Source organism: Anabrus simplex, chromosome 2 (assembly GCF_040414725.1).
Source record: "Anabrus simplex isolate iqAnaSimp1 chromosome 2, ASM4041472v1, whole genome shotgun sequence".
Lineage (NCBI taxonomy): Eukaryota > Metazoa > Arthropoda > Insecta > Orthoptera > Tettigoniidae > Anabrus > Anabrus simplex.
The window spans coordinates 707,806,793-707,832,977 of NC_090266.1; the positions used below are offsets into that span (position 1 = coordinate 707,806,793).

At 38.5% G+C, this 26,185-nt stretch overlaps 1 protein-coding gene across 4 annotated transcripts in view; it reads right to left on the bottom strand.

Annotated features, from left to right (window-relative positions):
* The window catches only part of LOC136864388 (armadillo repeat-containing protein 10), a 194,326-nt gene that overhangs the window by 45,529 nt on the left and 122,612 nt on the right, over positions 1-26,185 (bottom strand). For all 4 annotated transcript variants that reach the window (XM_067141321.2, XM_067141322.2, XM_067141323.2 and 1 more), the window contains exon 6: positions 23,444-23,692. In XM_067141321.2, the coding sequence (XP_066997422.1) occupies positions 23,444-23,692 (249 nt within the window). The remainder of the gene's footprint in view (positions 1-23,443; positions 23,693-26,185) is intronic.

Genomic DNA, 26,185 nt, shown 5'->3' on the forward strand with positions numbered 1-26,185 from the left:
ATGGACATGTCCTGTTCTGCCAACCACGGCAGAAAGCAATAAAGGCTGAACAGCGATCTCAAGTTACACAACACTTAGGGGGCAAGAAACATATTGCTCCAGTTTCACACCTGATGGAGAAACAACCTCTAATTAGTGATGGATGCAGTTCTAGGTTCCTCTACAGGACCTGATACATTTTCAGTTTATTGTGAAGACTGTAGGGCATTTGTGTCAGGCGACATACCTCTTTCTAAGGTAAATAATTCAGTGTTAAGGAAGTTTCTCACCAAATATTCAAGTCTTGACAATCCTGAAGAGTCAATGTTGAGAAAGAAGTATCTTCCAAAGTGTTACCCACAAACTCTACAACAAATTCGTTCAGTGTGCGAAAATGAGAAAATCCGAGTTTCATTAGACAAAACTTCAGACTTTACTGGCAAGGAACACAGTTAGCAGATATGTATGCCAAGTCATCTTTTAAAAGTGTCACTTAACATTTCCTGAAGGACTGCAATTGAAGCTGCATCATCTTTGTCCAGTACATTAACCCATTCCCACATATATTTTCACTCCGCTTATCCCCAGGTTTCAACCTATTATTTAGGAAAACTTGAAAAGGAGTGCATTGTTTCAGAAAAAAGTTAAATATAATAAAAACTATTGATCACAATGTATCAACATTTTCAATAATATTAGAAAATATACAATCTCATCCATTTCATAACCTTGTTAGTTCAAACCTGCCCCCCCCCTCCCATACTGGTGATACTCAACACAAAGGTAGGCTGCATTTGTCACATTCTCATGTTGTCTGAATCCCTCTAAACCAATAATCACGTGATTTTGGAAGCGGAATGATGCCCATGTATATAATATTTTATTTTATCTGGGAAAGTGTCTTCCCATTCTGTATCTATTTTACCAGAATGTGCCTGTTTGAATGCTATATTGATACATACGTAATTGGCTATGCCACTGAATAGTTTGTCTCCTCCTAACATACGTAAAAAGCAATCTGTTTCTCGTAATACTCCTTCCAAATTATGGACAGGTTCAACATCATCCATACAATCATTCGGAGTAAGGAAATAAAATGTTTGTGTTACCTGAATTGCCGCGGCATTGCCATCAGGTCCGATTTCTCGATATCTGTTTTCACTTATATCACTGTTATCACTAAAATTATCTTCACTGATATGTCACTCACTAAAAATTCACCTCCACGCCTACTCAATGATTCTGTGTCACTTTCTTCGCCTATATTCAGCTCAGTTTCAAAATCCGCAGTATTCAATCCCGCCATGTTTATGAACGAAACAGCTGACCTGCGAATGTGGAAGTTCAAGACCATTGCCTAAGCAACGTCAAGACAAATTATTGCTCTTATTTTATTTCCTAAGCCTTGTAGATTGTAAAGTGTGTTCATAAGTGCCTTACGAACACTTGATTGCCAAAACAATATGAAACTATCACAAAGATCACAGACGTGTGCAGATAATGCAGCCGGGGGCTTTCGGGCACTACGGGCGGGAAAGGGTTAACTACTGAAGCAAAATCATCAAAATTTTCTGCATAATACTGCACAGTTGGGCAATGTTTTCTGCTAACAAGCCATGGAATGACTACTGCGAACCACGTGGCAGTTGCAAGATTATTTAATGAAGCAATGCAAATTTTGTGGCCAGGTGGTGTGAAGTTTGACAATATTTTACTGTTATTGACAGATGCTGCAGCATATATGAAGGCAGCAGCAGGTCTTGTTAGCTATCCTAAAATGATCCATGTTACATGCAATGCACATGGTTTAAGAGAAGTATATACTAATGTGGATAAATTGATTTCTAATAAGAAATAAATTCGCTGAGAAGAATTCACATATTCAAGACTAAAAATCCTTAAGTACCACTGCCACACACCCCACTAATAACACAGTGGGGGAACTTGGCTCTCTGTAGTCCAGTATTATGCAGAAAAGTTTGATGGTTTTTCCTCAGTAGTTAATGTACTGGACAAAGATGATGCAACTTCATTTGTAATCCTTCAGGAAATGTTAAGTGACACAGTTTTAAAAAATGACTTGGCATATATATCTGCTAACTTGTGTTTCCTTAGCAGCACAATTGACAAACTTGAAAACGGAGGAATCTTACCGTCAGAAGCAGTTCAGCATGTTCATGATGCCGAAAGAAAACTTAACAGTCTATGTGGATCTACAGCACAAATGTTATAGAAGAAATTCAGATCTGTGTTTGAAAACAAGAGTGGGTTTTGAACTATGTGCAAAATTTTTGAATTTTGAAGCCATGCTGGAGAACAGGATTTTTGAAGCACAAGTGTGCAGTGTGTTTGACCACGATCTTGAGTAAAAACTGCGCCGAGTGGAAAAATCAAATGAGAGTGTACTTGTAAATAACCATCAATAGTAGTTTTTTTTTTTTTGCTAGGGGCTTTATGTCGCACCGACACAGATAGGTCTTATGGCGACGATGGGATAGGAAAGGCTTAGGAGTAGGAAGGAAGTGGCCGTGGCCTTAATTAAGGTACAGCCCCAGCATTTGCCTCGTGTGAAAATGGGAAACCACGGAAAACCATTTTCAGGGCTGCCGATAGTGGGATTCGAACCTACTATCTCCCGGATGCAAGCTCACAGCCGCGCGCCTCTACGCGCACGGCCAACTCGCCCGGTCAATAGTAGTTTAATAAATCCAGTGGATAGTAAAAAAAAACATGCTACCTCTCTGAGAAGAGATTTTATTTTTTAAGGACACTTATAACTTGCTGCAATGACACAAAATATCGAAAAATCCTGACAAGGAAAATGAGGACAAGTAATAATTTGCAGAAAGCAGGAACATATAATGGAAAGTGGTTGGTGTGCATTACAAAATTTATGTCTATTTTTCATCGCGTAGACTATAAGCATAAGAGGTTATAAGACAAAGAATGAAAATTCTATAAAAAAGACAAGTTAACCTAAGAAAGAAAGAAAGTGTGATTTTGCATTGAACTATGAGTGAAACAAAAAAGAAAAAAAATGCATAAATGAGAATTGCAATCAAAACTTTTTAAGAACCAGTAGTAATACACCCTTATTTCATGTAGAAGCATCTACCTGAAACAGATATCCCAACACCTTTTCCTTCCACTTCTCACGATTTTGCTCACCACAGTAACTGAGTTAATAATTATAATAATAATGCTATTTGCTTTACGTCCCACTAACTACTTTTTACGGTTTTCAGAGATACCGAGGAGCCGGAATTTAGTCCCACGGGAGTTCTTGTATGTGCCAGTAAATCTATCAACACATGGCTGACGTTTTTGAGCACCTTCATATTGAACCATTCAGTTTTGTATTTCCAGCCTCATATTCAACATTCGTTTCTTTTTTTTTTTTTTTTCCTTTAGTCTTGGAAACAACATATATTCACTGCACTTATTTTCCAGTTCCAAGATATTAAGTTGCAGGTTGTCAGCACAATCTGCCATTAAGACCAATTAGTCAGCATATGCCAAACTGCTTGCTACATTTCCACCTAACTGAATCCCTCCCTGCCACTTTATAACTTTGAGTAGATAGCCCATGTAAACTATGAACAATGAAGGTGAAAGATTACAGCCCTGTCTAAACCCTGTAAGTTCCTTTAACCAAGAACTCATTCTGCCATCAATTTGCATTGTAGCAAACTGTCAACAAAAATGCCTTTGATTGCTCTCAATAATCTGCCTTTAATTCCACAATCCTTCAGTGTGGCTAACATCTTTTTCCTTAGTACTCAGACATATGCCTTCTCTAGGTCTATGAAACATAAACATAAATGTTTATTACTCTTATAGCATTTTTAAAATTCTTGGTGCCTACTGAAAATCTGACCCTGTGGTCTGAAACCACACAGGTTTTTACCTTTCTCTCAACCATTGATTGCAGCCTTCCTTCCAAAATGCCAGTGAATACCTTAGCCGGTATTCTGATCAGCAAAATACCATCGTAGTTGTTGCAATCCTTCCTGTTTCCTTGCTTATAGATACTGCTTTTGTGCAATCAGGTAATACCCGACTAACATTCCATGATAATTTTTTTACTCTGTGAAGCCAGAGCTCCCCAGTTGTCAGCTGTAAGCTATTGATAGAAATAAAGCATGGCTGACTCCTGTCACGTGTTCAGAGTGAGTGAGGGAGGCGGGCGTGTGATGTCACGACACAGAAATGCGGCAGTAAATTGCAGACTGCTGTCTGTCAAGTGGTTAGGGAAACATTGACCTTTTTCATTACGGTACTAGTTGTGATTACATTTCCATTTGTATCCATCATTTTATACGCCTAGCCCTTTATGTTTTGGTCATAGGACGATGTAGTTGAGTGCCTGTTATTTTTATGTAGGTTTATGTTAGGTGCCTTGCTCTCAGCTGGTCCAGCGATCGATGCTCTGTTAGAGCACTGTATAATGTCTGTTTGTATTAGGTGGAGAGTTCTGAGGACTGTGGCATAGAATAAACAGGTGTAGGATGATGCTGTTAGACCAGTATTTGTATAGATATCCGTTTTATATACTCCATTACTTACCCTATCGTGTGAAGCTTGTTACAGACATGAGGATTCGTGAAGATGTTTTCTCGACGGCTTAATTGCTCTGACTATCGATGGCTCCATATTTTATAAATCCCATGTATATCTGGACAGCTCTTATATTTGTATTTCAATAATATTGATTTGATTGTAATAAACTCCTTTTTGTAAAACTTTGAATGCAGCATAGTTTTCTGTTATTTTTTTTGTAGGATCTATTTTTACCTTGCACTTTTTGGTATCGTCTTTATTTATCTAATTAGGCCCTTGTTTATACCCTGATCCCCTGAATCATGCACTCCTGAACTGCTGAAAGTGGATACGCATCGCAAGGTAAGCTATGTGCCGAGCACCACCACTTTGGTGGATGTGTTGATCACTATAATGCACATGGTTCGATCTCGGCATTTGCCTGACGGGAACCAAGGCACTATAGGACATAATATACCACCGGACTGAGCCAGGATCGAACCTGCCAAGTTGGAGTCAGAAGACCAGCGATTCAAACGGTTTGAGCCACTCAGCCCGGCAACTGAGTTATTTACAAAAATGCCTAGATAGTCAAAAAGTTAATAATGCAGACACAAGAAACAAACAATGGAAGATTCTACTTAAATGTGTACAAACTTACATAAAAAATGGCACGTCAATTACAGAAAGACAAGAACATGAACAGGACCTAATAATAGAATAAACACAATGACAGGTCAGTGTGGTAAGAGAGAGTGACAGAAAGAGGAGACGAGGACAAACATAAAATACGAATCTCCATAGAATTTCCTCATGAACCCTAGTTAATTATGCCCATCTCTCAGCCCCTCAACAAGCTCCTCTCTGTTTCCCTGCTTCACCAGGAATAAAGGCATTACCATACTTTGGGGAGTAATTTGGATAGGTCACCAGTCTTGATGAAAGACGAGTAGAATAAAAAAAAAGCCAGATAAACACAGAAAAAGGGAAGATACATGTGATGTATACAACATAGTTTTTCACAGCTTAAATTTAAAGAGTAAAGCCAAGTGAAAATGAAAAAAAATGAAAATGGGTTCCATTAATATTAGTCTTGTATTCCTGCTATGTATGTAAGTATTTTACTAATCCCATTCCAGAAATTTATCCAATAAGTGAAATGCCAAACAATGGATTTGAAAATGTTGCTAACATTTTTTTGCCCTATTCTTTATATTTATATCTTAACACCATGAGTGCCACGTGAGACCAACGTCGACTCACAGAGCTTAATACCAATCAGGCAGCGTGAGTCCGCTGTGGACTCACGCGCACTATCAAAGTCTCAGGCTCCGTGGTGCCATACTGTAATCACATTTGACATGTAAACATATGTTAAATGAAAATAGGTGACCAGTACGTCATGAATCTATTCTTGGCCTATCCATTTGCGAGTCCGATGTGGCACCACGTAGCCTGTACGTCATTGTAATATATCACCCACAATAAATAAATTATGACATTATTTATTGTTTTCTGATCGTGTGATGTGTACAAATAACAAAATATTGTACTGTATAGTGTACTCATTGTTCATTATCTCATATCAGGGTCTAGGCCTATAGACAAATTGAAAACATAGGACAAAAAAATACATGAACTTTCTAGAAAAAATATTTGTAACTTTGTCTCATTCGCAATCACATCACAAAATTGGTACACTTTTTGCATATGAATTCAAAGTATAACAAATGAGACTTTCTGAAGAAATATGATTCAAACTGTGTTTTACAATCACAATCACACTACAAATCTGCGTACTTTGAAGAAACAGTCCAAACAGAAGAAATTTTCACAGGTTGGTCATTTGAACTTAGACTGTAGAGTCTTCCACATGGCATATGGCCTTCTTGATTTCTGATGGATCTCTTCATAACATTTACTGCATCTCTGTCTTCCCTGCCGGCCTACATCCTTCAGTCGGTGGGGTAATACCTGTTTCTTTGGTGCTTGTGGGGGAATGTGAAAATTTTTGATACCGGTACCTGTTAACTGTTCAACAATGTCCTCTTTGAACTGGGTAACAGATATACTCTCATTCCCAAGTTGATTGGAAATATAGATGGCATTTACTATACTTGTGCCGATCAATATCTCTATAGCTATTTTTTGTACCATTTTACTCCGTCTCAGGGGAGTACTATAGCTCTTTTTATGATCTGATAAATCAATGTACGGTTTGTATTTGTTATACTCTATAACACTCCGTGGTTTTTGCTCTTCATCATCCCTCCTCTGAACAGTGACCAACTCACCAGTGTGTTTAGTTGTCAAAATTAAGACATCTCTTTTATCATGCCATTTCTGAACAACCACATCAGTGTTACTTTCCCGGGCTCTTGTCTTTCCTCTTGCTAACTTCCTTTTAGTAACATCAGTTGTCTTATACTTCCGATTAGATTTCTGTGTTCGAAAGATAAGAGTTTTATTCTTTAGTAATTCATGAGCTAATGAGACAGACGTATACCAGTGTGTCAGGAAGGTGAGAACTGTGCTAGGATACGTGGTGACACATTGGTCTCACGCGGCCTATACAGCTGGAAGGTAGTGTCAGTGGCCGCGTGAGACCAATGTGTCACCACAATTTCAACACAATGTTATGACTACAATTTTGGCCCAAGGTGACTAAAAGGTACATTTCTGTCATAAGGTGCACCATTTTATACTCTATAGTAAAAAAAGAAAGAATGGCCTGGATGGAAATTTTTTTTACTGCATACGTGGCACTTAAGGTGTTAAATTGACAACACCACTTCTTGGCTGAATATGGACCACGTTAATTTGACTTCAGCTTCACCTGTTTCTGGGCTTTAATCCTTGTCCAATACTCCTCCATCCTTTCATTCTGCAATCTCCTCCTCTCTTTAGCCCATGGTGCTTGGGTACGGGACCTAAATTTTCTTCAGAACTCTTGGTTTGAAAACTCCTCGACTTGTAAGCATCCCTGTTGCTGATTTCTGTTCCTTGTATTTCCATTTCTTCCAGGTCTTTCTTCACCTGTTGCCAGTGCACCATAGCTTTCCTGGTCTCAAAGAACCTTATTATCTGATTGGTCAGTCCTGACGCAAGTGTAATAGACTAATATAACTTGGAAAAAGTATTCTTCAAGCCATGGGTAAATAATGCAGATATTATTATTATTATTATTATTATTATTATTATTATTATTATTATTATTATTACTACTTGTGAGGTAAGGCTATGAATTGTTTACATCCATTTAGTATTAGTATTATTATTTATGTAGTTAAGTCCGGACTTTATTTGGTATAAATCAAGAGCGTATTATTTGTGAGGTTATGTCATGAAACATCTGCTGTATATATACGGGGTGTTAGGTGTATACCTGCAGATATTTCTTCTAGCAATAGAGAACGATGTGACGGACCACTATATATCAAACTTTTAGTAATCCTCGGAAGTCATTTTCGAGAGCAAAGAGATACGATGTTTTTAGAATAGGTAGTGTGCCTTGTTCTTGTGAATGAATAGCTTCCCTTAGAGAACAGGCGAGTCACGCGCCATCCATGCCAAACTGGTTTCTGTTTATGTTTACGAGCAAATGTACTACCGTAACAGCTGAACGCTACCTATGCAATACATGAGGTGTTACATAACATACTTGTCAAACTGCTTTTATGTTTAAGAGCAACTGAACTACGATAACAGCTGAAGGTGGCTACTACAGTTGTGTATGCCATATTACGTTACATTCTCGCCAGACTGGTTTCATTGTCAGTATTTAGTTTCCTCCTTAGGGGCTTCAGACAACCCTGGTCATCGGTTTCAGACCCTGGAGATGTACCGAATTCTCAGCATTAATACTGGTTCATTTGCTGTTATGTCCTTTAGGGGATTGGGATATCTGTGGTCATCAGCCCCGTGGTCTAGTGAGTATGGAAATGACCTGAAAACCTGTATCGGTGCGGGACGTGTACGAGTGTGTGATATAATTATTGGTTGGGATAGGCGCGCCCGGACGTGAAACATGGTACGTTGCGTAGCGTAAAGGTAGAAGAAAGATGGTAGTTCATTACGCCAACGAAAGCAGTCATGGGATGCCCAAATGAGTAGCATCAGAATTGGCCCAGTCCGGTGGTATTTGAAGGTGCTCAAATACTGTACGTCAGCCTCGTGTTGGCAGATTTGCTGGTACATAAAAAGAACTCGTGCGGGACCAAATTCGGGCACCTCAGCGTCTCAGAAAACCGTAGAGTAGTTAGTGGGACGTAAAGCACTTAACATTATTATTATTTTTATTATTATTATTATTATTATTATTATTATTATTATTATTATTATTATTATTATTATCAGGTCATTAAAAGCTGAAATACGTGGAAGAAAATAGTAAAATACGCGTGGTTTAAGAGGAAACGAGATGAAATGTATGTCACGTGAGTTAGCATCGGTCGCAGTAGTTACCTACAGATTACTATGCGTAAGACGAGAAAAAGGTCAAGCTCGTGGGGATGAGTCAGCTGTAATCTCGTATTGTGTATAAACATCAAACATACACATCAATAAATCTAAGAAACATAAACAAGGTTACACGTTAGAGACATGTAGCTGTTACCCTGAACGCCAGGCCGACGGTCGCTTTCATGAATACAGATGAGTTATCAAATTATACACAATCCACAGATGTCGAACGTATCTAAGAAGATTCCGCCACAACTATATTACATTTTACCATGATGGTGCTAATAACAAATCGCAGCAGCTATTGGCTTAACGTCGCACCTACACAGATAGGCCTTATGGCTACGATGGGATTGGAAAGGTCTAGGACAGAGAAGGAAGCGGCCGTGGCCTTAATTAAGGTACAGCCCCAGCATTTGCCTGGTGTGAAAATGGTAAACCACGGAAAACCATCTTCTGGGCTGCCGAGAGTGGGGTTCGAACCAACTATCTGCCGAATAATGGATACTGGCCACACTGAAATAAAATGTCTTATGGCTTTTAGTGCCGGGAGTGTCCGAAGACAAGTTCGGCTCGCTAGATGCAGGTCTTTTGATTTGACTCCCGTAGGTGACCTATGCGTCGTGATGAGGATGAAATGATGATGATGACGACGACGATGATGATGATGATTGCTGTCCTAATGTCATCGGCCCTTAATAATGCAATGTGTCCTCTGTTTTAACTCATAGTGAATAACAAACAAAATATTAACTGCTCGAAGCCTTTCCCGATAGATTCATGAAGGGCGACCCGTGTTCTGTTCCGCCACTCGACACTCGATACACTAGCAGCATATCATGGTATTCGTGGTATTCATACACTGGCATTATTCAAATACAACTACTGATGCTACTACTACTACGAAGTAACTCGCGTACTAGTACGGACGATAATTCGCATCTCTGACAGCTGTTATTCAGGTCAAGGTCAGACCGACCGGTTTCGTGTAGGGGTGGGGAACCCGTCCAGCCACATCCCCCTCGCTAGGAACAGCAGAGAATTGAACCGGCACGTGACAGGTCTAGTGCTTTTGTCGAACTGCTTACGTGGAATTTCCTCCCACAGTGCGATTTCAATATCATGGTCTTTTGGGAGTCCAACTCGCCGTATGCAGAAACATCCCATGTTGACGTGTACGTAAATAAAGTTTATTACGTCAACGAAAGAATGCATGGGATAGGATTTCCAAGTGAGCAGTATCGGAATTGAAATGTCAAAACACATCAAACGTTTTACTTCATACCAGTAAGGGACATGTTATAAAAATAAATTAATTAAACGTACCTTCCTTTCGTGCTTCCAACCGAAGAGAACATGTTTAAATGTAAATGAAAGCCTTCTAGCTTACTGGTGATTTTGCAGTGCCTATTAAACGTATCAAAATAAAAGTTGCCAGCCTGAATGGCTCAGACGGTTCAGGCACTGGTTTCATGAACTTAGCAGGCTCGATCCTGGCTCAGTCCGCTGGTATTTGAAGGTGCTCAAATACGACCGCTTCTGATCGGTAGAATTACAGGCATGTTAAAGAATACCTGTGGGCAAAATTCCGACACCGCGCGTCTCCACTGGCACGTAAAGATTTTTTTTTTTGCTAGCTGCTTTACGTCGCACCGACACAGATAGGTTTTATGCCAACGATGGGACAGTGAAGGGCTAGGAGTGGGAAGGAGGCGGCCGTGGCCTTAATTAAGGTACAGCCCCAGCATTTGGTTGGTGTGAAAATGGGAAACCATGGAAAACAATTTTCAGGGCCACCGACAGTGGGGTTCTAACCTACTATCTCCCGATTACTGGATACTGGCCGCACTTAAGCGACTGCAGCTATCGAGCTTGGTCGTAAAGATTTATTATTATTATTACTAATATTGGGCGAGTTGGCCGTGCGATTAGGAGTGCGCGGCTGTCAGCTTGCATCCGTCGAAAAGCCACTAACAATATTATTATAAAAATTGTGTTAGTCTATTATTATTAACTATTATGAAAATAAAAGTTAATCGCCCCACTCAAACTTCGTAGCTTGTAATCTGTCAGAAAACACTCAAGAAAATAGTGAACTTTTAACAGGTCCGAATTATTATTAATATTATAATTGCAGACATGTCTCCGAAATTACCGAAACATGTACTTCCAAACTGTTTTACGTCGCACCGACACAAATAGGTCTTGCGGCGATGATGGGAGAGAAAAGGGATACAAGTGGGAAGGAAGCGTTCGAAGTCTAATAAAGATACAGTCCCAGCATTTCTCTGATGTGAAGATGGGAAACCACGGAAAACCATCTTCCCGACTGCCGACAGTGGAGTTCGAACCCACTATCACCAGAATACAAGCTCACAGCTGCATGCCGCTAACCGCACGATCAACTTAGTTTAAGCTCCAATGCCGGTCTGAGTAGCTCGGACGATAGAGCGCTAGTCTTCTGATCCCACCTTGGCTGGTTCGATGGCGGCTCAGTTTCGGTGGTATTTGAAGGTGCTGAAATACGCCCGTCTCGTGTCTGTAGATTTACTTGCATTTAAAAAAGTACTGCGGTACAAAATTCTGGCACTTCAGCGTCTCCGAAAACTGTGAAAATTAGTTAGTGGAACGTAAAGATATTAGTAGTAGTAACATTATTATTACGGAAGTTTTATTTAAACGGGTCCGTTACATTACCTATCGGCACTTACTGTCCAGTAATTAGCCTTCTGTCAACCTCTGTGGTATAGTGGTTAGTGTGATTAGCTGCCAACCCCCGGAGCCCCGTGTTCAATTCCCAGCTCCGCCACGAAATTTGAAAAGTGGTACGAGGGCTGGAACGGGGTCCACTAAGCCTCGGGAGGTCAAATGAGTAGAGGTGTTTTGATTCCCACCTCAGCCATCCTGAAAGTGGTTTCCCGTAGTTTCCCACTTCTCCAGGCACATGCCAGGATGGTACTTACTTAAGGCCACGGCCGCTTCCTTCCCTCTTCCTTGTCTATCTCTTCCAATCTCCACATTCCCCCGCAAGACCCCTGTTCAGCATTGAAGGTTAGGCCGCCTGGGTGAGTTACTGGTCATTCTCCCCAGTTGTATCCCCCATCCAATGTCTCGCGCTCCACGACACTGCCCTTGAGGCGGTAGAGGTGGGATCCCTCGCTGAGTCCGAGGGAAAACCAACCCTGGAGGGTAAACAGATTGGGAAAAAGAAGAATAAGACTTCTATTAGAAATGCCCGATGGCAATTCCACGGTGGACCGAGCTTGATAGCTGCAGTCACTTAAGTGCGGCCAGTATTCAGTATTCTGGACATAGCAGGTTCAAACTCCACTGTCGGCGGCCCTGAAGATGGTTTTCCTTGGTTTCCCATTTTCACACCAGGCAAATGCTGGTGCTGTACCTTAATTAAGGCCATGGCCCCTTCCTTCCAACTCCTAGCCCTTTCCTGTCCCATCGCAGCCATAAGACCTATCTGTGTCGGTGCGACGTAAAGCAACTAGCAAAAAAAAATCCACAGTAGCTATTTTTCCTTCGAGCAATGTTCACGCATGGTTGCAACTACGGTTTTTGAAATCTGTCTCATTAATAACAATATGACTGAATACTTACAGCCTTTTCGTTCAGTGTCCACCGTCGTTTCATTGACCTGAAAAGTTTATGAATAAGCAAAGACAACTCGCATTGTCTATTGTCAGAAATTCATCGTAGACTATCGCAATAACAGCACAGAAATGTTGCGCTCATTTTTCATTTTCTTATTAACTATTTCCTTTCATTTTGTCAGCTTGGATCACTGAGTAATGCCATTGACGTCTTATAAATCACACACAACTACACAATACTTGATTTGCAGGTATTTGCTGGTACGTATCTTCGAGGTCATTGTAAGGATTCTGTGTACATTTCACACAGAGTACCGTAGACCAGTTTTCGAGGACAGCAAGTGGCCTGGCACGTGAGTCATCCTCTCCTACTTGCCAAGCCTTTAGGGGAAGTGCATAACAACATGTGTTGGCCTGCGATAAGAAACAGGTTCAACAAGCCCAATACTCTGCTACTGTACTTCCACTACGCGTGGACAGAATGATGTAACCGGCATATCCTGCTACGGCCGTTCAAAACACATTAGGTCCTGAAATATTTGGCTCAGTTATGGGCAAACTAATAGGACAAGGTAAAAAGTACCTAGCATATATTGTGAGATGTATTTTTCTTTGCCGACTAGCTTAATATCTGCACGTATACCCCTAATACCCTGTATATATATACAGTAAAAAAACTCGTTAATTCGAAGTCGTTGGGACTCAAAAATCGGACTTCGAATTACGTGATTTCGGATTAACCGCCAATTCGCAATTCAGAAGTACCAACCCTCTCTGCGTTACAAAATATTCTAAGGCCCGTTAATGCATGCAGTTAACCTTGATTCACAGTTTATACCTTTCAAATGCCATGAAAAAAGAACTTTTTCCAAAATGTATCCAAGAAGGTGCATTTACAGTATTCAAATAATACACTTGGATATCTCACTGGCAAACATAACCTCATGCAACGAAAGAAAGAAAGAAAGAAAGAAAGAAAGAAAGAAAGAAAGAAAGAAAGAAAGAAAGAAAGAAAGCACGATTCAAAGACGAGAAACCTTTGCTGGCTCCCATGTGCAAGTAATTTATTAATTGAATTACTATACTGTACGCATTTTAGATGCCTTGTATTTACAAAGAAAGTGCCCGATATTCTTAAAATCAAACTTTCCTATGACTATCCTTGTACGATTTCCCGCCATGGCACTTCTCTTGTACTTCAGAAATGTAAACACTTGCCGCGTCACAAAGTATTCTAAGACTCATTAATACATGCAATCACCTTGATTCACGGTTTAAACATTTCAAATGTCATGGGAAAAAAACTATTTCCAACATGTATCCAACAAGGTGCATTTACAATGTTCAAATAATGCACTTGGGTAAATCACTTACAAACATAACCTCACGCAACGAAAGAAAAATATCACACAATTCAAAGACGAGGATAAAGTATGCTGGTTCCCCTGTGCAAATGCATTGTGTTTTGGATTTCTGTACTGTTTGCACTTTTAGATGCTTTGTACTGGCATGGAAAGTGCCCGACGCCCATAACATTGTGGCTTATTGCTCTTTCCTATGACGAGGGGATAAAGTTTCTCGCTTCCATGTGCATTGCAACGCACTACAATGACCCCCATCCTCACACTTGTACGATTCCTCGGCTGGCACTTTCTCCTTTAAAACCATATGATCCTTTGTGCTCGCATTAAAATAAAGCAATGCAGTTTCATCGGCAATGACAATATTGTTCGGTGCCTATGAATTTATTATATGAGCCATGTTTTTTTTTTCGTCAACTGTCGGCATCGCCAGTGTTCGTGGATTCTGTTTTCCCGCACACTGCCCATTGCGTGATATTACGGCGTTCTTTAAAAGTTTGAATACAAAAGAATTCCGATTTCATTCAACTTAGTAACCATGTGAAGCGCACTGTAGATCCACCGAAGTGAGTGTAAATGCGGAAAGCTACGGTACCACTCCACGTTCCGGAACACGCGTTCTATTATGACGCGGATAAATTTTGAGTTGAAATTCCTCTGTAACATACTACTGTTTTAATATGTAAAGGCAGTTTCGAATTAAAAGTCTAAATTTCGGTAATGGGGCCGACATTGTACTTCGAATTACGAATTATCCGTATTTCGAATTAAACAATTTAAATAACATGCAAAACTGTATCTCATGTTTCCGGGAACGAGACCTCCTTCGAATTAGGCGGGATTTTGAATTATCGAGGTTCTACTGTATATTAATATGAGTTAATTAATGTAAGAACACATAATTAATAGTATATAATTTATTATTACCTGTATATATGATGTATAATCCAATGCAACATTGTGCAACACACGGTAATATCCAGAATAACATATCTCTGGCACTAGATAGTTATAGAAAATTCTTTACATTGTAACTAGGCTATTGGTAGACTCTCGAATTAACGAGAAAATATGTTGTCCTATTCTTCTAGAAGCCTGGCCAGGTAACGTATACTGAGAGGTGGTCTTGGGAGTAGAGTGGAGATGTTTTAATGAGACTTGTGTGGAAGTCGTGGTAGCTGAGTGTTTGAAGTCAAATATGTGAATTGGTTTTGTTGGGTTGGTAGTTGACATGCAACTGTTGCTGTCTCTCCTTATCCTTCGTAGTAGTGTTTTGTTTCATGATGGCAGTGTTGTTTGGTGGTGACAAAGCTGAACATTGATCACTCTTGAAATATTAGCGGATCTGATCAGTACGTGTTGTCAGTGAATAAATTCGGGAGATTCTCTTGTTGCCTCGTAGCACGGTTGAGTTTACTCAAGAATTCGCATTTGAAATACTGCCATTTCCAAATCTAGCGAGATATTGTAAATGCAAATAAAATAGTGTACACAACTGACAGCATTTTGTGTGTGTGTCTTTGTGAATACATCAGTCTTCCCGGATTCATTCTTAAGAAATGTCCGAAGAATGTGGCTCTTCTTTTCTGGATGGTATTTGAGATCTTTTCCACCTTCAGGTAAATATTCTTGGTTTCCTTTCTTTCTGTATGATCCGACCTGTGTTCTTTGGGGTCCCATTATCTTCTTCAGAATCTTTCTCTCCGCCAGTTCCAACTACTTGACCAATCCTGTTTTTATCACATTCAAACATTCAGCTGCATATAAAGCCTCTGGATGGATCACCGTCTGATAGTGTCCGCGTTTTGCATTGATCAAGATCATCTCCTTGCTGTAAGTGTTCATAATTAGTTTATATGCCAAGTTCATCATGTTAATTCTCGATAACAGTTCCTCTGTTTCAGACAGGTTATCTATCTACTCTCCCAGATATTTGAATTTCTCTACTTTCTGAATCCTTTCTCACTAAGCTGTCATCCATCTGGAAGCAGTTACAATAGTGTTTTTTGTTGTTGTACAATTGATTTTACATTGCACCGACACAAATAGGTCTTATGGTGATGATAGGACCGGAAAGGGATAGGAGTGGGACAGAAGCAGACATGACCTTAAGGTACAGACCCAGTATTTGCCTGGTATGAAAATGGGAAACCATGGACAACCACCTTCAGGGCTGCTGACAGTAGGGCTGTATTGTATCTTTTCGAATGAGATCTGTAGGTCTGCCTTACTTGCTTCTTCCTGGACTTGGATGATTTGGTTCTGTGCCACCTCTATTGACAGAACAAACATGTCATCCGCAAAGGCTAAACAGTCAATTCCAATTCCTTTGTTATTGCATTGCATTTGTATACCACCTATTCCTTGCATTATGCAGTGCCACTGCCTAATCACATTGTTAGGAACACAGCTGAATAGATGGGGAGATAGTCCATCTCCCTATCTGATCCCTGTTTGAATCACAAAAGATTCCGATAGGATCCCTCTCAACTTGACCTTGGATGTTGTGCCAGTCACTGTTTGGTTAATGAGTTCTCTTGTCTTCCTATTTAGACCCATTTCTTTCAGAATACAGATAATTTCTACCAAATCATATACCTTTTTGAAGTCCACAAATGTGAACACAAATTTCTTGTTTTTCTGTTTTTGGTATGCAATGATCAACTTTAGTTTGAGGATCTGTTCCACACATGATCTGCCCTTTATAAAACCTGCTTGATACTCACCCATTTGCAGTTCCAATTGTTTTTTTTGCTCTATGTAGCAGTGCCCTTTGAAAGGACCTTATATGTCTCTGGTAGTAGTGATATTACTCTGTGACAACACTTCATTATATAAAATAAAATAATTGAACACATATCGATGTCTTTCTTTCAAAACCTCGTATGTACCAATGCTTTTCCTACATACTATATTCCTTAAGACAGGTCACGCCTCCCAGCCACATATTTATATGTAGTCCAGCAGGATTATTTTTGTTGTGTGCATTTTCCTAAGCTAACGTGTAAAGGAAAATGGACCTTACCATATCATATTGTAGGGATGTTGTTTGCATGGTGGATTCATGCACTCCTACAGTATCATGTATTTGAGGTTCATTTTCCTCTACTAGTTAGCATAGGAAAATGAACATTATGAACATTGTTCTGATGGACTGCATATAAATATATGGCCGAGAGGCGTGACCAGTCTTAAGAAATATAATGGGTAGAAAGAGCATTGGGAGATACAGGTTTTTAAAAGAAAGCCAACAAAATTTATCTCGTAATTTTATATTTTGCACCAGAACAGCAAGACTCGTGCTGTGTTTGAATTTATTTTGCGTTCAATAAACCTGCACAATTTAGTACAAAGAAATTAGTAATATTGTCTGAACGTAGAGTGATAATCACCACATGTTCTGGCGTAAAGGGAAAAAGGTAAATAACACACGTTGCATGTGGACATTAAATTGCAGGCCAAGTATTATCCTATTGAAGGACTATGTGAGAAAGTAACGATGGCACTGATAGGAAAAGTTGCAAACACAATGCTCTACTATTAAATTAAGAGTACCGTATTTCTCCGCATAATCATCGCATCCTTTATTTTCAATTTTTAAAAAATCGGATTTTAAAATTCGAATTCATAATCTTCGCACGTTCAATTTTTTTCATCAGGCTGTTTGAAAGGTAAATGGAACTGCAATGTAAATTGCATATGAATGCGCAATTTAAATGCATATAAAGCTTATGGGCTGTTTAACAACAGAGTCACGTTTGCAAGATGTCGTAAAAAACAAACAAATAAATAAATAAAAAAAAAAATAAATAAATAAATAAATAAATGCTGGCATATATAAGACGCATGGCTTATCGGTACTTTGACAACATGGTCGCGAGACAACGTACAGTTTATTCAACAGTGACATATTATTAGTTTCTCATTTGAAATGCATAAGGCCGTAAGTTATCGTTTGTTGGCAACGTTGCTGGGAAATATTGGCACCGCACATACTTGTTTTCTAGTACGGCTTTCAAAGCCTTACAACCAGGGGTACGATGGTATCAGAACATGCAGGAAAACGGAGACAAAATGAGTCGCTGAGAATCCAATTCATGAAATGAAAGTTAATATTTGTTCTTATCAATGGTGAACATCAAAATAAATGCATTCTTTTTTCATAACATTGTCATGTAACCAGCCGCTTGTGGCCATAGGCCACATTCTTGTGGTCTGCTCATCATCATCATCCTCCAGTTTGTTCTATCCATCCACAGATGCTGCTCATATATGTGACACCAGTTCACATCTCTAATTTCAAGGTCCTTCATTATCTGTTTTTTCCAAACATTACGAGGACTTCGTCTTGGTCTCTTCACAGGAACATTGTGGTCAAAGTATGTTCGAGGAGTACTGTGAGGGTTCATTCTTTTCATGTGACCATACCATTGCAATCTCTTCACTTCTAGAGTCTCCAGCAAGCTTCTTTCCAATCCAAGCTGTTGTTGGATATCAACATTCCTTATTTTATCCATTTTTGTTTTTTGTAGACAAGAACGGAGGAACTTCATTTCTGTTGCCTGAAGACGACTCTTTGTTGGTCCAGTAAGTGTTGCTGCTTCCAGGCCATACGTCAATGTAGGTACTAGATATATTTTGTACAAGCTGATCTTGGAAACTAACAGAAATGTTTCATCCCAAAGTACTTGACGTACAGCGGGATAGAATTTGGAAGCTTTCTGTATTCTATTACTAATCTCTAATGGTATTGTCTGATGACAGAACACTACCTAAAATGCTTTTGTGGTCTGCTATATTATATAATTGAACGTTCTAGTACTGAGAAATTTACAAGCAGGTACACCTCTGCTTGCAACCCTTGCATTTGACCTCGAGTGGGCCTCTCCATATCCTGGGGGAATGTAGGTTTTTTATGGTTTCATGTTTATTAGGTACTCTTGCAGAAGTATTGACTGCTCTGGAATGTACAGATGCATGTGTGTGTTTGTGAGTGATGTAATTACTGTAGATGTGTGTGTGAGAATTTAAATTTTCTTTTGTTTTTGGCTTGTTTGTAGAAATATTTTGTTTTAAAATACAATAATACCGAACAGTTATCGACAGTAATTTACATCAACTTAAATTGAGATAGTTTCAACCTATTCAATAATTTATTTGCACTCCATTTAAGTTGATTGGAGGTCAATATGGACTTAACAATGAAGTTTATGTACAGTAATTTACATAGCGACACATTAACATGTGAAGCATACATTTGTGATTATGGGTAATTATAGAAACTATTCTGCAGCTTTCAAGCTAAAGGTAATTGTCTTTGTTGAACAGCACAGAAACAGAGCTGTGGAAAGAAAATTTTCAGCAAGTGAAAAGTTACTGCGTGATTGGTGGAAATTAAAAGACAAGCTAAAGAACACAAACTATTCCAGATGCGCGTTTAGAGGACCTGAAACTGGGAAGTGTCCGAAAATTGAAGAAGTGTTTGTGTACATCAATAAAATATGTAACAATGACTGAAGTATATCATATGAAATGTTACAAATGAACGCACGGGAGGTAGAGCGTAAACACCCATAACTCAGTTTAAGACGAGTCATGGATGGGTTAAGAGGTTCATGTGACAACACAATCTGTCGGTGTGAAGGAGAAAACCACTATGTCTTACGTTTGAGCCAGGAAACTTCATATTTACTTTCTCAAATTGGTAATACTGATAGGTTCCAGTCTCTTTCAATGTGCCTTGCAACAGCACTATTGCTCTAAAAGGATCACGGAGTGTATGTATGAAACCCTGCGGTAGTGAGAAATTACGAAGCATGGCAATGTATGCCATTACAGCTGACAGAAGAAAGTTGCCGCCTTACATAATTTTCAAGAGGGAAACGATGCCTAAGCAAATAGTTTCCCCGTGGAATTCATTTACGAGTGCAACCAAAGGGTTGGATGTACGTACAACTAATGCTGAACTAGGTTAAAATGTGTGGGATAGAAGACCTGGTGCACTACTGAAACAGCCAGCTCTGCTTATTTTAAATAGTTTCCGAGATCACTTCGTGAATGAAGTGTAGCAACTATTCAATGAAAATAAGACACAACAAGGTCGTCATTCCCAGTGGCCTAACATTTACTTTACAGCTACTGGACAAATGTATTAACAAACCATTTAAAGACCACTTACGTCGATTTTACAAGTGGATGTTGAGAGATGATTAGCAATAGACGCCTGCTAGAAATATTAGGCGTCCATACTTCGACTTGTTATGCTCGTGGGTAATAAAGAGTAGGGACCTTATACCACCTGAACTAGCCTCCAAGAGCATCAAAAGGACTTGGATTTCGAAAGCACTGGACGGATCTGAAGACGACGCAATGTGGCAGAGAGATGAAGAATCTGATACTGGTATGAGCAGTGGCAAGGACGGCGCATCAGATACCAAAACCAGTGACAGCGACGTAGAAGATTTTAAGCATACCTGCCAACTTTTAGAAACCAAAAACAGGAAGATTTTTTAATTCTTGGATTTCATCACATTCCATCACTGTCTAGGTGAGAAAAGGTCAGGATAAAAGGCATACATATCTACAGTTACAATGCGAATCGACCATTAAATTAAAAATCTTAAACTAAGAAAACATAAAAATGGTTACAAGATAATGTATCTATTCATTCTCATTTATGACACTTGCATACAAATAATATTTATGTCATACTGATACATGCAACAAAATGCATAATACCGTATTTTCTCGCGTAATTAACGCACATTTTTGACAAAAAATACAGCAAAAACTTCGGATGCGTAAATTATTAAAAGAACTGAGATATTTATACATTATTTACAATTCATTTACATTTAAAAGATACATCAAATATAATATAAACACAACTGGTTCAACTCATTTGCGGTTATCGTCATTTGGCGTAAAATTCCGGCGTGAGATTTTTTCTGAAAAGTCAAATACGGTACATCAGGTAAGTTAGACATGTGGGTTTGAAGTACCGACACTGGAAAATATTCTTCCCATACGAGCTGACAATACGACCTGAAGTGAAATAAACAGGAACTAACTAATAAAAGTACAATTCATGTAATGTCAAAACAATGACATACCAGAAAAAAAAATAAAACTGTCCAACACGGGAAGGGCCGGGCATCGTATCAAATCTGTACGAGTGACATGTCCATCCACCCTTTTTCTTGAACAGGAATGTGGATCACTCGTGGAAATTTTGCTTCAGGCATTGTTTTTCGTTTTAGTACAATGTGTGCAAGCTTTCTGCCATCAGCTGTTACAGCAAGCATTGCAGTACATCGTTTATTTTCTTCCAGTAATGCGTACGATAACAATGTGTTCCTTTCTTATCGATTGTTCGACTTTGTGGCATGGAAACTGATTGGCGTCTGACCTGCAGTTCCTATAAGGCGGATTAAATATTTCTTCACTTTACGCTTCTCAATCACAAAGCGATGAAAATGGTTGAAATAATTCATCATTTTTTGGCATAATGTTGTTCTTCGTCGAAGAGAAACTCCATTTCTCTTCATAAAATTAATCAAGCCTCGGCTAACCTTAAAATCCGAGACATTGATTCCATGTGCAGCGGCTATTTCTCATTATTTAACATACAGCATTTCGTGAGAAATGGCATAAGTAACAAAAGCATATAGTTAAGCAGATCATCCTCTACTTGCAGAAACTTGCCGCTTTTTGGTCCACGAAATGCTTTGCGAGACTTGTTGGCCGCTTGAAGTGCACTTCTGTTACCGCGATAGCGCACGTTTCATTTGGGCACTGAATACTTGCTTCCCGCTGCACTATTCCCGTATGTTTCGGCGTAACTGATCATTGCGAGTTTGTACAATGCAGTATTACTCGAATACTGTGGACTGACAAACAATTTTGAGATCACACAATGTCCCATACCCGAAACACACTTAAAACTAGTGCAGAAGGATTTCCTGCCGGCTAATAACAGCACGTTGCCCTTTATTTGGAATGCCCGCTTTTGCAACAGGAAGCCTGCTACTTGAGTAGCTGACATCTTTATTTCGAAACACGTCCGGAACTGCGTGTTGGATGTTCGAAGTTGTGGGTGCATCAAATATGTGAACATTTCTTTTTCTCCACTTTGGACCCAAAAATATTGGGATGCGTAAATTATGCAAGCGCGTTAATTACGCGAAAAAATATTGGTAGTATCCTTTATCAGACGGTAAAATGAACGGAGTTTATAGGTCTCTGAAACTTGGAGATAACGTCTGTTATATTTTTGGGCCATAATGAGAAAATAAATTACCAGAAACTGTCACCGACACAACCCCCTTAAAAGCACTCAACTCATTAAAATTATGCACTTAAATATGTGAAACTACCACACACAAAACAATTCAATATGTCTCATACATTATTAACATATGACTTTGACAGAGAGGGAAAGCATAGAAATGCAAGAAAAAACACGTGGCCTACAACTCCAACGAAACTACGTACAAAAACGATGTTAACAGCGCGCGCTAGCCCTCTTGCTTGCAGGATGATTGCCGCCCCGAATCTCCAGCTATATAAAGCACACGCTGCTCTAGTGAGCGAGAAACACGATACACGAAGGTGACGGATGAAACACTCACGAAATAAAGCATCAAATAAATACGCTTGAAAAAGAGGTTTCGTAAATTACACAAAAACATAAGAATTTATCCTTTATCCTAGGGGAAGAGTATTGGCTGTACTAGAGGTTATATTGTTCAAAAATAGGAGGAAGTAAAAATAAATTGGAAAATCGGAAGAAGAGTTAAAAACCGGAAAGTTTCCGGGTAAATCGGAATGGTTGGCAGAAGTAAACTGTTTACTGGGAAGTCCACATTTCACAACAATGCAATCATTTTTTGCTAGTGTAATATTTTAACTTTAATGCTCGGATTAGTGCCTATTATCTTAATAAGGTCATTTTTATTTTGAGATGGTCCGGCTCCATAGCTAAATGGTTAGCGTGCTGGCGTTTGGTCACAGGGGTCCTGGGATCAATTCCCGGCAGGGTCGGGAATTTTAACCATCGTTGGTTAATTTTGCTGACACGGGGGCTGGGTGTATGAGTCGTCTTCATCATCATTTCATTCTTATCACGATGCGCAGGTGACCTACGGGAGTCAAATAAAAAAACTGCACCTGGCAAGCTGAATATGTCCTCTGACACTCCTGGCACTAAAAGCCATATTTTGAGATTGCAGAAACTTCGTCAAGCTGTTGTGAGTAAATTATGAATTTTAATTTGGACTATTTTAATTATTTTGATCTATGTATGCGAGTATTACATGCACTTTAAACTTGTATAAAATACAATGTAGTTTTAAATTCATTTTTCGATTAATACAAATATTCATATTAAAATATTCTTTGTGTAATGGTCACATCCTCCTATTTAAAAAAAATTTGGTATTACAAGTGCAACAATTATGCAGTGAAATATGGTATGTGAAATGCCACATAAATCAGTATTACCTGTGCAGCTAGTAAACTTGGTACCATATCCTCATTGCACGACAGATTCACAAGGAGTTTGAGTGCTTGTAACTTCATCTGTGGGGTACCAGTATCGATGAGGTTGTAGAGATTATGTAGAACAGGGTAGAATTCATCATGCCAATCGGGTAAAACTGCAATGTTTGTCAAAGTGAGAAGAGCACTGAGAACTAGTTTCTCTGATGGCTGCTCCTTATTTACAAATGAAAGGAGAATAGGTATCACATCCTGAAATGAGGCAAAACAATACAATTTAGAATGTTGATCAACAGATTGTATTAACAAATGAAATTCAGGAATAAGGTATTTCTCCATCCGTCACAAAGACTGTCCAAACCCAACAGAAAAATTAACATGCTTAAATAAAAAGTTCTTCTAACGAGTTATGAGTTTGATATGTATGCGAGTATTATGTGCAATTTAAACTTATATAAAATACAATATAGTTTTAAATTAATTTTTTGATTATTACAAATACTCATATTAAAATATTCTTTGATAATGGTCACATCCTACTATTTTTTTTTAAAATTTGGTATTAAAATTAGAACAGGGTAGAATTCATCATGCCAATCGGGTAAAACTGCAATGTTTGTCAGAGTGAGAAGAGTACTGAGAACTAGCTTCTGTGATGGCTGCTTCTTATTTACAAATGATATGAAAATGACCAGAGTTTGTAAATATTTTTGATGCATTTAGAGTATGATACTGAGTAAATGTTATTAACTTCTAATATTTAGAACAGTAAAAATTGACTTATTAGGAACATAAAAACCTAACTGGTCTAGAGTTTATAAGATGCATTATTATCTTTCCCGGTACAAAATATTCCGCTGTTGTTCACATTAATATTATCAGCATTTTCACTGCTTCCTCTTCATTTATTAGTCCATTAGGATCACATAAGACGGGCATCCAGGAGGACAAGGAATGATCAGTGTTGAAACTCTCTACAGTTTTGAGTAATGAACACTTACTGGCTTTAAATCTTCTCAACCCCCTGTTGTGTTTGGGACAACATGCAAGAAATATCCACTTTCTGAAACATTTCTGGATAGCAGGAGGTGCAGCAGTTTGCAGACTAAACATGATGTTTACCAGGTGTCGCTTCTGTATGTGAACAGAATGAATTTTCACACCATGAACAGCATCAAAATTATTTGGGCACTTATGATCTCAAAGCGACGAAATACACATGCAAAATGTGCCCATAAAAATACCAATATGTGGCCTAAAATTAATACACATGCTCTAAATATCTTTATGGATGATTAGCCAAAATTTTATTCAAAATTTGTTTTGGCAGACTGAATAACCTACCAGTTATCAGTTGGACTTTCAATGTACAATGTTTTCTGTATATAGTGTAGAGGGTGTACACTCATGTTTTTATTTACTTTTTTAATGTAAGTTACACCTTTAATTATTTTTGGAAATTGTATTTATTCTCCATATAGCTGAAGATGACATACATCAGGACAAAACATGTACTATTAGGGATATAATTGTAATCTCTTATGACAATATACTGATTTGTTACAGTAATAAAATAATGTTATTTCTTTCACCTCCCACTAACTACTTTTATGGTTTTTGCAGAATATTTATTTGTACTGAAGAAGTGGACTCCTTGAAAAGTATTACTTAATATATGAATTGATTGGTCAATATGGGCTCTGAATATGATATCTATTTCATGCAAAGACCAGTTATTAATCTTTTATACAATAGCTACGGTAAACACCGTGCGGAACTGCACAATACCAGGGCCCTACTGGAAAACCTGAAACTAGTTTTCTGAAACTCTATTTTTAGGGACTCCCTAGTATGTAAGGGAAGGAAAATAAATTTAAAAACCGGAAAATTCCAACATTCCCAAATTAAGTCAACTCTTGAATGCCTTTTGTTACTTTAGACAGCTTGCAGAAGCAATGGCTTAGAGAGCCAATATTTATAAAACTATGAACAGTCTTGAGATAAGTTAACTTTGCATTGAATATCTGCTTACACAACATCAACTTCTCAGCAACCATATCGCTCCAAACACACACATATTTCAGTGCTGTCAACTAATGTTGAAATCAATCACTACTGATCTGTATGTGAACAGGATGAATTTTCACACCATGAACAGCATCAAAATTATTTGGGCACTTATGATCTCAAAGTGACGACATACATCAGGACGAAACATGTACTATTAGGGATATAATTGTAATCTCTTATGACAATATACTGATTTGTTAAAGTAATAAAATAATGTTATTTCTTTCACCTCCCACAACTACTTTTATGGTTTTTGCAGAATATTTATTTGTAGAAGAAGAAAGACCAGTTATTAATCTTTTATACAATAGCTACGGTAAACACCGTGCGGAACTGCACGATACCAGGGCCCTACTGGAAAACCCGAAACTAGTTTTCTAAAACTCTACTTTTAGGGACTCCCTAGTATGTAAGGGAAGGAAAATAAATTTAAAAACTGGAAAATTCCAACATTCCCAAATTACCTATCTGTTGTTTTCCTAGCCTTTTGCTAAATAAAATTCAAAAATTCAAATTGTTGCTTTCTGAAATAATGGATGGATCAATGAGTGTTCGAAATAATAGATAGAAAGATTAATGAGATTAATGGTTATGGGTATTCGATAGTCAAAGAGCAAAGACATTTCATCATCAATGGCCATATACAGTAGACTAAGAAAAGAAATATTTAATGAA